The sequence below is a fragment of the Lygodium microphyllum genome, chromosome 20 (assembly GCF_053477565.2).
Source record: "Lygodium microphyllum isolate KBCC chromosome 20, Lygodium_microphyllum_v1.1.10, whole genome shotgun sequence".
NCBI lineage: Eukaryota > Viridiplantae > Streptophyta > Polypodiopsida > Schizaeales > Lygodiaceae > Lygodium > Lygodium microphyllum.
In genome coordinates, this window is record NC_141154.1 from 122,776,537 (window position 1) to 122,788,590 (window position 12,054).

Genomic DNA, 12,054 nt, shown 5'->3' on the forward strand with positions numbered 1-12,054 from the left:
CACATCGTCATGTGAAGTTGGATACAAGGCAGCTTTCAATACCACAGTTGAATGTTTATGGCTTAGACACTTGCTACATTATCTGGATGTATCTGTCACGGAGCCTACTCCTTTGTTCACTGGCAATCAGAGTGCCATTGCAGTGGCACAGAACCCAATGTTTCAAGCACACATGAAATACATTGAGATACATTATCACTTTGTCAAAGAGAGGCTACATGCAGGAGATATCAGCCTTGTCTATTGCTCTACCACTAATAATGTGGCGGACATATTCACCAAAGCCATAGTGACAGGAAACGGCCAGAATGGCCCCCCGGCACGCAGAATCGCCGTCCCCGGCATGTTTCCGGCTCGGACCGCGTTTCCAAAAAATGGAACGTTCCCTGTCCCGTTTCAGACAGGTCTGAAACGGGACAGGGAACGCCACGTGGCAAGTGACCTGCGCCCAGTTTTCGCCCGCGCCCAGTTTTCGTTTTCGCCCTGTTCTGTTTCGTTCCGCCTGCTCCTGCCTGCATCCCGTCTGCTCCCGCCTGCGTCCCGCCTGCTCCCGCCTGCACCCGCCTGGCCCATTTCTCCTGCTCCCGCCTCAGCCTGGCCCAGTTCTCCTGCCCCTAGGCCCAGCCACCTTCTTCCTTCTCTTCCCTCTCTTCCTTCTTCTTCTTTCTCTTCTTTCTCCTCCCACCTCCAACCTCTTCCTTCTCTTCCTTCTTTTTCTTTCTCTTCTTATTCTTTCTTCTCTTCCTTCTCTTCTTCCTTCTACCTTCTCTTCTTCCTTCTACCTTCTCTTCACTTCTCCCTTCTCTTCTTCCTTCTTCCATGAACCTTCTTCTTCTTCTCCCTTCTCTCCCTTTCCCTTCTCTCTCGACTCTTGAGTGAGTCTTGACTCTTGAGCCTTCTCCCTTCTCTCGAGCCTTCAATAATCAATTTTCAGCCTTCAAATTTTCCTTCTCTCGACTCTTGAACCTAAGGCCTTCAATTTTCAGCCTGAAATCATAAATGGCTTCATCTTCCCGCCCCACTCGTCGGGTTGGTGGTCGAGGAAGAAGGTCTGATGATTGGTCATGGTGGGAAGAAGTAAATGCTGACCGCCCTTTGAGTGGTGGAGGATCTCGACCATGGACTTGCAAGCTTTGCCCATACAAGCGAACTAGTGGAGCAAACAAGGTAATCCATTGAGCCGAGCACTTGTATTTCAAATTTTTATTGATTTTAATTTTTCAAAGTTACTTAAATATTAGAATATTCAATATGGACTACCAATTGCCACTTGTTCCATTTTAAATTTTAATATTTATGCATAATCAGGTCCGAGCTCATCTCAATTCAGAGGTGCAGTTTTGTCCAAATGTGACCTTGGAGAAGCAAAGGGAGCTTCGTGACCGTGTAGCAGGTCAACAAGCTTATCTTGCATCTAGACCACGACGTGTTGCAGTTGACCCTGCAACTTTTGTGACACCATCCCCATCAGATGTATCTAGAGCAGGGTCAGTATCAGGAAGTGCTACCTCCACACCTACTACAGGTATTGCATCGGCCATGGCATCAACAACGCCACATGTTGCACATAGACAAAGCACACTTGATGCTAGTTGGGATCCCAAGAAGAAGGAAGAGGTGGATACATCAGTGGCACGCTTTTTTTATCATGACCACATTCAATTTCGTGCAGCCAGGTCAAAGTATTTTAAATTGATGTGCAAGAAGATTGGTGAGTATGGCCCTTCGTATGTACCTCCATCATCAGAGACCTTACGCATCACTTTGCTCGACAAGGAAAAGCGCCTTGTTGAGCAAGCAGCAGTGACTAGAAAGAGCATGTGGGCTAAAAATGGAGTTTCCTTGATTGCTGATGGTTGGAGTGATACACGCAAGCGATCCATTCATGGTATGGTTGCTTATTCTCGTGGGAAAATGTATTTTATATCTTCACATGATGCATCGGGGACAGGAAAGTCAGCAGATGTACTTGCAGCAGAGTGGGTTACGGGTGTTGAGCTTATTGGCCCAGAGCATGTTGTGGGATTTGTTGCAGATGGAGAGCCTGCAAATAGGGCAGCAGGTGCTATTATTCAGGGATATTATCCACATATCACAGTTTCATATTGTATGGCTCATTGCTTGAACAACCTACTAAAGGATATTGGTAACCTGTCATGGATTACACCTGTCATAGAGCAAGGAGCTCAAATGGTTAGCTTTGTTTTGAATCACCAATTTCTTCGCCATCACTTTTCTTTGCGGTCGAAGAAGACACTTTTAAAATACTCTGATACCAGATTTGCCTTTAACTTCTTGATGCTAGGCAGGTTAAGAGAATGCAGTGGTGCCTTGAGGCAGTTATTTCTTAGTGATGAGTTTATCTCATCAACATTGGCAGATACTCCTACAGGTATCTTATGCTTGGAGAAAGCAAATAACTCCACTTTTTGGGATGATGTAAAGCTGATAGATGCTATGGTATCACCCATTGTATATTTATTGAGGGTTATGGATGCTATGCAACCTTGCATTGGCAAGGTATATGAGGCTATGGACCGGTTGAATGAAAAGTTGCAGGAGTTGGCACCAAATGATGAGGCGTATAAGGAAATACACCATTTAGTTGTGACGAGGTGAAACTCCTATAGCTCACCCATGCATGCAGCTGCATTTGTTGTGGATCCTGAGTTCCAGGGCAAGGGTCAAGAGAATGACAGTGAGGTTATGGATGCATGGAGACTTATATTGTCTCGTCTAGTGCCTGATCATGGCACTAGACGAAAGATCAGAGATCAGCTTTCATGTTATAGGACCTTTCGGGGTTCTTTTGGTTGTGGGGATACACAGGAGGATCGCTGTAAGATTGGGGCAGCTTTGTGGTGGGAGGACTATGGTTCGGATGGTCCTGAGTTGCAGCAACTAGCCATCCGTATTTTGAGTCAGTCAGTTAGCTCCTCTTGTTTGGAGCAATTGTGGAGTACCTACGCTCACATTGCTTCAAAGAAGAGGAACCGTCTTGGTGTGGAGAGGGCAAACGATCTAGTATTCGTTAGTGCTAATTTGAGGATGTTATGTAACAGTATGACAACAAAGCCTGATCCATTCACAGAGTGGGAGATGCAGCAAGAAGAGGAGACACATGCTGATGTTGAGGGAGATGCAGCAATTCATGGTACACATGATGATGAGGCTGGCACTTCAGGAGTGGCTAGAGCAGCCTCAGAGCCCCATCATGATCTTTGATTTAGCTTACTTATCACGAGTCTCATGATACATGACACATTTACATTATATATGATATTATGATCATTGATGACACTGTGACACTTGGGTTGTTGATAGTTGTGCCATGTCGATATTATACTTGTACTTGAGTCTTGCAGTCTTGCAGTTGCCCTTTGGGCTATTTTGGCATGCGGCATGCCGCATTTTACTTTAATCTAGAGATTAGACTTTATATTTGCAGTCTTTTTTGGGGCAATGAGCATGTTCTTTCAAAGATTAGACTTCAATTTCATATTTGTAATCTTTTAAGTTTTTTGGCAATGGTACCATAGGCATGTTCTTTTAGCTTAGACTTTTAAGTTTAGTTCATTGTTCATTGTTTTATCATTTATGATTTTTGGCATATGTATTATGGATTTTATTATTTATAATTGAATAGCTTACCTCTTGAGCATTGTAAGTTGCAATTCAATTTCTAATGAGTAGTTTTAGAATAATGCATGATATCTTAAAGTTAAAACTTAAAATGATTTGTCCTTGTGGATTATATACCTTGGTTTTAAGTTTTAACACTCCAGACTCCCAGAGTCCACATGGATTATCAGTGAAATATTAATTTTTTTTCATGAATTTTGATTTTTTAAATGCCGTTCCCGTTCCCACGTCCCCATTCCCTAGGTTTGGCGTTCCCGTTCCCGTTCCCCGTTCCCGTTCCCCGTTTCATGTTTCTATGACCAAAGCTCTTCCTCGTGACAAATTTGAAGCATTTCGCAATGCTTTAAATTTGATCTCCTTTGCTGGAGGATAACCCTGTTAGCAGAGTATTTGTCAGCTCATGTGTGAGTCTGAGCTTGATCTGGGCATGGAGACTTATATTGTCTCGTCTAGTGCCTGATCATGGCACTAGACGAAAGATCAGAGATCAGCTTTCATGTTATAGGACCTTTCGGGGTTCTTTTGGTTGTGGGGATGCACAGGAGGATCGCTGTAAGATTGGGGCAGCTTTGTGGTGGGAGGACTATGGTTCGGATGGTCCTGAGTTGCAGCAACTAGCCATCCGTATTTTGAGTCAGTCAGTTAGCTCCTCTTGTTTGGAGCAATTGTGGAGTACCTACGCTCACATTGCTTCAAAGAAGAGGAACCGTCTTGGTGTGGAGAGGGCAAACGATCTAGTATTCGTTAGTGCTAATTTGAGGATGTTATGTAACAGTATGACAACAAAGCCTGATCCATTCACAGAGTGGGAGATGCAGCAAGAAGAGGAGACACATGCTGATGTTGAGGGAGATGCAGCAATTCATGGTACACATGATGATGAGGCTGGCACTTCAGGAGTGGCTAGAGCAGCCTCAGAGCCCCATCATGATCTTTGATTTAGCTTACTTATCACGAGTCTCATGATACATGACACATTTACATTATATATGATATTATGATCATTGATGACACTGTGACACTTGGGTTGTTGACAGTTGTGCCATGTCGATATTATACTTGTACTTGAGTCTTGCAGTCTTGCAGTTGCCCTTTGGGCTATTTTGGCATGCGGCATGCCGCATTTTACTTTAATCTAGAGATTAGACTTTATATTTGCAGTCTTTTTTGGGGCAATGAGCATGTTCTTTCAAAGATTAGACTTCAATTTCATATTTGTAATCTTTTAAGTTTTTTGGCAATGGTACCATAGGCATGTTCTTTTAGCTTAGACTTTTAAGTTTAGTTCATTGTTCATTGTTTTATCATTTATGATTTTTGGCATATGTATTATGGATTTTATTATTTATAATTGAATAGCTTACCTCTTGAGCCTTGTAAGCTGCAATTCAATTTCTAATGAGTAGTTTTAGAATAATGCATGATATCTTAAAGTTAAAACTTAAAATGATTTGTCCTTGTGGATTATATACCTTGGTTTTAAGTTTTAACACTCCAGACTCCCAGAGTCCACATGGATTATCAGTGAAATATTAATTTTTTTTCATGAATTTTGATTTTTTAAATGCCGTTCCCATTCCCACGTCCCCGTTCCCTAGGTTTGGCGTTCCCGTCTCCGTCCCCATTCCCATTCCCCGTTCCCGTTCCCCGTTTCATGTTTCTATGACCAAAGCTCTTCCTCGTGACAAATTTGAAGCATTTCGCAATGCTTTAAATTTGATCTCCTTTGGTGGAGGATAACCCTGTTAGCAGAGTATTTGTCAGCTCATGTGTGAGTCTGAGCTTGATCTGGGCATGGAGACTTATATTGTCTCGTCTAGTGCCTGATCATGGCACTAGACGAAAGATCAGAGATCAGCTTTCATGTTATAGGACCTTTCGGGGTTCTTTTGGTTGTGGGGATGCACAGGAGGATCGCTGTAAGATTGGGGCAGCTTTGTGGTGGGAGGACTATGGTTCGGATGGTCCTGAGTTGCAGCAACTAGCCATCCGTATTTTGAGTCAGTCAGTTAGCTCCTCTTGTTTGGAGCAATTGTGGAGTACCTACGCTCACATTGCTTCAAAGAAGAGGAACCGTCTTGGTGTGGAGAGGGCAAATGATCTAGTATTCGTTAGTGCTAATTTGAGGATGTTATGTAACAGTATGACAACAAAGCCTGATCCATTCACAGAGTGGGAGATGCAGCAAGAAGAGGAGACACATGCTGATGTTGAGGGAGATGCAGCAATTCATGGTACACATGGTGATGAGGCTGGCACTTCAAGAGTGGCTAGAGCAGCCTCAGAGCCCCATCATGATCTTTGATTTAGCTTACTTATCACGAGTCTCATGATACATGACACATTTACATTATATATGATATTATGATCATTGATGACACTGTGACATTTGGGTTGTTGACAGTTGTGCCATGTCGATATTATACTTGTACTTGAGTCTTGCAGTCTTGCAGTTGCCCTTTGGGCTATTTTGGCATGCGGCATACCGCATTTTACTTTAATCTAGAGATTAGACTTTATATTTGCAGTCCTTTTTGGGGCAATGAGCATGTTCTTTCAAAGATTAGACTTCAATTTCATATTTGTAATCTTTTAAGTTTTTTGGCAATGGTACCATAGGCATGTTCTTTTAGCTTAGACTTTTAAGTTTAGTTCATTGTTCATTGTTTTATCATTTATGATTTTTGGCATATGTATTATGGATTTTATTATTTATAATTGAATAGCTTACCTCTTGAGCATTGTAAGTTGCAATTCAATTTCTAATGAGTAGTTTTAGAATAATGCATGATATCTTAAAGTTAAAACTTAAAATGATTTGTCCTTGTGGATTATATACCTTGGTTTTAAGTTTTAACACTCCAGACTCCCAGAGTCCACATGGATTATCAGTGAAATATTAATTTTTTTCATGAATTTTGATTTTTTAAATGCCGTTCCCGTTCCCACGTCCCCGTTCCCTAGGTTTGGCGTTCCCGTCTCCGTCCCCGTTCCCGTTCCCCGTTTCATGTTTCTATGACCAAAGCTCTTCCTCGTGACAAATTTGAAGCATTTCGCAATGCTTTAAATTTGATCTCCTTTGGTGGAGGATAACCCTGTTAGCAGAGTATTTGTCAGCTCATGTGTGAGTCTGAGCTTGATCTGGGCTGGGCATTTTTATTAGGTATTTTAGGTATTTTTCTGGTGTGGCATTTTATGCCAGTGGAGCATTTTTATGCACCAGTCGGCCAGCATTAATGCAGTCCGACCAGCATTATTGCTCCCCACTTTTTCAACCTATTTATACTCAGTGCTCCTCCTCAGTTAATATCATCATCTTCACCATCTGCAGACTCTGTGGAGAGAGGAGCCAGAGCCAGAGCCAGTGCCAGTGCCCACGCAGCCAGTGACTCACTGTTGTATGCGACTGTCTCGTGTTCAGATATATGGATTCCATTTCCCGTGCATACATCTGAGTTCTCATCTGTATCGTGTTCTTTCTTTCTCTTTTTGTCTTGTGTTTCAGCAGTTTATTTCAGCACATGTTTATGCTTCCACCGCTGCTCCACTTCTGACATGGTATCAGTTTTCAGGATGTGTGTTTCTGCTGTGTTTTATTGCTGATTTCAGGACTGTTTTGTACCCCTGCTGATCAGGCGACTACTGTCGCAGCCAGGCGACCTGTTTTGGGGCTGTTTTCAGCCTGCGTTGATGCATCTTGTTAAAGCAAAGATAATGCCATGAAGGAAGCTAGATTGAAGTATAGATATCATGAGAGAGCTTCCTTTTGGACTCAATCTAGAGATAGAGTTAATAAAGTCTTCTTCCACTCTATGAGATCCAAGACACTATAGACAAGGAATGTGGATATTCACAAGAGCTGATGGATCCATACCATATAGCCCACAAGAGGTTGGGCATGTAGCTACAAAGTACTACACAACTTTGTTGGGACTCACAAACAGAGCCCCTCATTATTACGAGGAAGGCAAAGTTAGTCTAGTGAAGCACTAATAGAGTGGCCATTGACAAGCATTTGATGGATATTTTCATCGAGGAGGAGCTTGAGTAGATGCTTGGCACCTTGCCCTTACAAACATGCCTAGGTAATTACAGATTCAACAAATCTTTTTCCTTGAGCTATTGGGATTTTATAAATACATGCCTTATCACAGCTTTTCAAGAGACATGCAAAGAGACTATCCAAGGAATTAATTCATATCATTCCAAGGGTATCAAGGAGAGATTGGAGATTACACAATGCAGACTAATCACTTTTCTTGGGACTACTTATAAGGTCATTGCAAAGGCAATCCATCTTAGATTGACCCCTTTGATGACAACCCACTCAAATAGGTTTTTTCTAGGAGCACAACATCTTCACCTTACACGAGTCCACAGCTCTTGCCCATTCCACAACTTGGGATCTCATTGTATGTCTTCTCAATTTTGAGAAAACGCATGATTGAGTGCATTGGGTATTCTCGGTGAGGATGGGATTTCCATAGCAATGGATCAAAGGAGTCACAGCTCTCTATTCCTCAGCTCATAGCCAAGTTTGAACTCCTCATCAATGTTACTAGAAGAGATAGGTTCAACATTTAGAGATCGGTGAGGCAAGGATGTTTGCTCACACCCAATTCCTATTCATATATGTAGTAGAGGCCATGAGTTCTTTCTTGACAAACAAATCCATTGGTATTAGAAGCATCCAATCACTAGAGTTTGAAAAGCTCCTCAATATGGAGATTGCAAATGACGCAACATTGAACAGTATATTCAGATGGAGATGAGAGCAACTTTAGGGCCTTTATTGCAACCATAGAGATCTTTAGTAGAGCTTTTGGTGCTCTAAGGATTGGAATAAATGTTATGGCTTTTGGGTATGTGACAATACATTGTAAGCGCGGGAAAGAACCTAAGAATGACAATACTTTGAACTTAACCAACTTGATCACTTATCACCATGAAAATCGAGAGAGAGAGAGAGAGAGAGAGAGAGAGAGAGATATATATATATATATATATATATATATATATATATATATATATATAAAAGAGTCGACACCACATTGAGAAGGAAACCAGCACCTCCCCCTTTATAGGAATTTATTGAAACAAGCCACAAGCACCAAGTGTTTGAATCATATACAAAGGGCTGATTTGCTACAATTTTGAAAATTAGGATTTTGAAATCCCAATTTCTATATACTCCAAGTAGCAAGCTTTTTTTTTTTTTAGTGCTTGGACTAGATCACCCTAAGTAGCAAGTGCTTCTTGGATGAGTGATAGATAGAAGAGTACAAGCATGTGGCTGAAATTTCAGCATAAGAGTCTATTCAAAATGAAAAGAAAGACCTCCAAGATATAGGTATAGGGCTTGGGTACTCAAAAGCGGAAAGTAAAGGCTACAAATGACAAGAATTTGTTGAAAATGACAAGTGTAGGGACACTTGTCTCTTCAAAATGGCACATATTCTAGATACCACACGTCACTTTTCTAGAGAAAGAAGCTTCTTAACCTTTTACTCTAAAAATCTCTCAAATAGTTGAGAATTTGAGATAGCTATTGAGAACAAAATTGTTCCTTGCAAAATTCTCGATCCTTTCACGCAAACAAAATTCCATTTGAGTAACTTCCAAAAATAGTAATCTCCTATATTAGGAGTTGCCAAATTAAGATTCTAAAGAGCTTAATTGTAAAGATTCACTGATTCATGGTTTGTTTCTTTCATCATGAGCATTTGGTTTCACTTTGTGAAACCACTCATTATATGGGCTTCTAATCAATGTGACTATCCAAGTAAAAAAGTTTTAGTCATCTGGGCTTTCTCGTCAATCTGACTGTCCAACTAAACTTGCAATTGGATCCTTACACACATTACAATTGGATCTAGGAGAGTCGGTTTGGAGAAACCCATTTGTCGAAATACTTTGCAATTTAGCCATTTTTATCATACCAACAAGATAGGGAGGATAATAAAGATAAGCAAGATAAGGGCAAAGCCAACAACACTCATTATCTGCACAAGCGGATTGGATAACAAGTTCAAGCCTAAGAAGACTTCTATTTCCCTATGGCTTGTAACTAATATAAGTCTAGTAGTTGGCACATGGCTTGGTTATGGCAAGGCCCCAGTGACAATGTACAAGATGCAGAGAGTTAGAGGAGACCAAAAGCGTTGTTGACAAGATTGTCCCAAAGCTCAAGAGATGTGGAGGAGATCCCTCAGGATGATCTTTCATGGCATAGTCTTGTATGGTAGTGACTTGGGGGATAGTAGCTTGGATGACTAAGAGGCCCAACACATGGACACAAGGGTTTTCCAAAGAGTCACTCTTTTTCTTTATTGGCCAGCAATTGAGCAAGACCTCCACTCCACACTACGTGTAGGCACACTCCACACAACTTATAGGCACAACGGACTCAAGAGCATTGCTTTAGATGGAAGTTGCTTGCTAGTATATCATTGCTTAGTTCATTTGGGCTGCAGATGTAACTAAGTTATTTTTCCACTGCAAAGAATCTGGATAGGGATTATTCATACTCTCCATGGGAGATTGGAGATGTAGCGATAGCCCTTAATGCACTATTCTATGTCAATATCGTCTGATTTCAAACAGAAGAAAATTTGGCGTCATATGGTCAATGCCTAGCCCTTAATACACTATTGTAGACAGATGCTTATGTCAAAAAAGATTGGATTTGCGAGGAGCGCGAACTGTTTTGCACTTGATCTGTCCCTTTCTGGGACTCATAATGCCTTAACGAAGCACAGAAAAAGGCAGCCATACCAGGCCGGGAAACAAGTTGCGAGAAGTCATCGAAGAGCTGAAGCAGCTGCTGCCTGGAGAGCATCCCTGAAGCTTGCAAAGCTCGAGACATCCTGCACCGCTCAGTCGGACGAAGACGAGAGAAGGGGAGAAGGTGGTGCCCGGCTACTCATCGTATTTTGGAAAAATGAGTTCTACAGCAGATTATTATAAAAAGTTCGTTTTCAAAACGGTAAATGACTAGAGAATGTTTGCCTTTGCACAATCTATCTATATACTATGTACTACTATGCTATATATTAACCAAAGGTGTTTTTTGCAGGGCGGAAGTCCCCCCCTCCCCCCCTTGATAAACCTACACTCATTACACACTTAACACCGCACAGAAAGGTAACACGATATATGAGCTCAAGGTATACTCTTGTATTATTCAATCCAAAAAGCGGGACAACATAGACACATCCCAGGACTACACCCTCGTGACGCCGCACATAAGAGGGTTCACCACTGGGTCTATGGTGATCTTGCTCTGCTCAAGGCTTTGCTTAGCTGTTGCGTTGCGGTCTCTCCACTTCTTTAAGAATTCTTCTGCATCTTGATCTTCTGCTTTGGCCGCTCCGGATGCTAAGGCCAGTGGTGTAATGACTTCTTTTCCTGTGTCTAACTCGAAGGGGGTGTACCCCGTTGCCGAGTGGATGGAGCTGTTATAGTGGAATTCCAATACATCAAGGTACAAGGCCCAATCTTTCTGGTCCACCCGGGCATGGCTTTAGAGATAATCTTTAATGCCTTGGTTGACTCGTTCTATCTGTCCATCTGTCTCTGGGTGGAAGGATGATGAGAATCTCAATTGTATTTCCAGGGTCCTAAAAAGTTCCTTCCACATGTCGCTCATGAATCTTCCATCTCTATCTGATACAATGGCCAGTGGTAAGCCATGAAGTTTAAATACATGTGTGAAGAAGAGGCGTGCTACCTCCTTGGCATTCAGTGGTGGTTTGGCTGGGATGAAGTGAGCCTGTTTGGAGAAATAGTCCACCACTACAAAGATGATTGTGTACCCATGGAATTCAGGTAGTTCCACAATGAAGTCCATGCTGATGACGTCCCATGGGCAGTTGGGTACCGGTAATGGTTGTAGTAGTCCTGCTTGTCTTGATCGTGGTGCTTTGACCATTTGGCAAGTGGGGCAAGTTTTGATGTAGTCTATCACTTCTTCCTTCATATTTGGCCAAAAGAACTATTTCCTAAGAGCCTCCAATGTTTCGCTTTTTTTTGTGGCCTCCAATCTTGCCATCATGTATCTCATGCAGGATGAGCTTCTTTAACTCCACATTGTTGGGGATATACAATCTCTTGCCTAAAAATAGGATACCCTCCTCTAAGGTGTACATTCCATGGGAGGTCTTCTCTGCTTCCACATCCTTGATTATCTTGTGCATTTCTTGGTCTTGCTCCATGGCCTCTTTGATGAGTTCTATGAAGTAACTGCTGACCACACTGACAGCTTTCAGGTCAGCTTTCTGGCTCAAGGCATCTGCTATCTTGTTAGTGGAGCCGGGCTTGTGCTTAATCTCCAGGTCGAATTTGGCAAAGAAGTCTAGCTAGCGGGCTTGCTTTGCCGATAACTTGGGTTGGGATTGGAAGTATTTGAGGGAG

The 12,054-nt window shown here is 42.0% G+C and overlaps 1 protein-coding gene and 1 pseudogene across 1 annotated transcript in view; one reads left to right on the top strand and one right to left on the bottom strand.

Annotated features, from left to right (window-relative positions):
• The window catches only part of LOC148019336 (plant/protein), a 77,624-nt gene extending 67,021 nt beyond the window's left edge, over nucleotides 1-10,603 (bottom strand). Inside the window, exon 1 of the mRNA XM_087701359.1 lies at nucleotides 10,417-10,603. Coding sequence (XP_087557485.1) covers nucleotides 10,417-10,507 — 91 coding nt within the window. The 5' untranslated portion in view covers nucleotides 10,508-10,603. The remainder of the gene's footprint in view (nucleotides 1-10,416) is intronic.
• Nucleotides 1,000-3,258, top strand: LOC148019337 (uncharacterized; annotated as a pseudogene).
• Nucleotides 10,604-12,054: the final 1,451 nt, after the last annotated feature.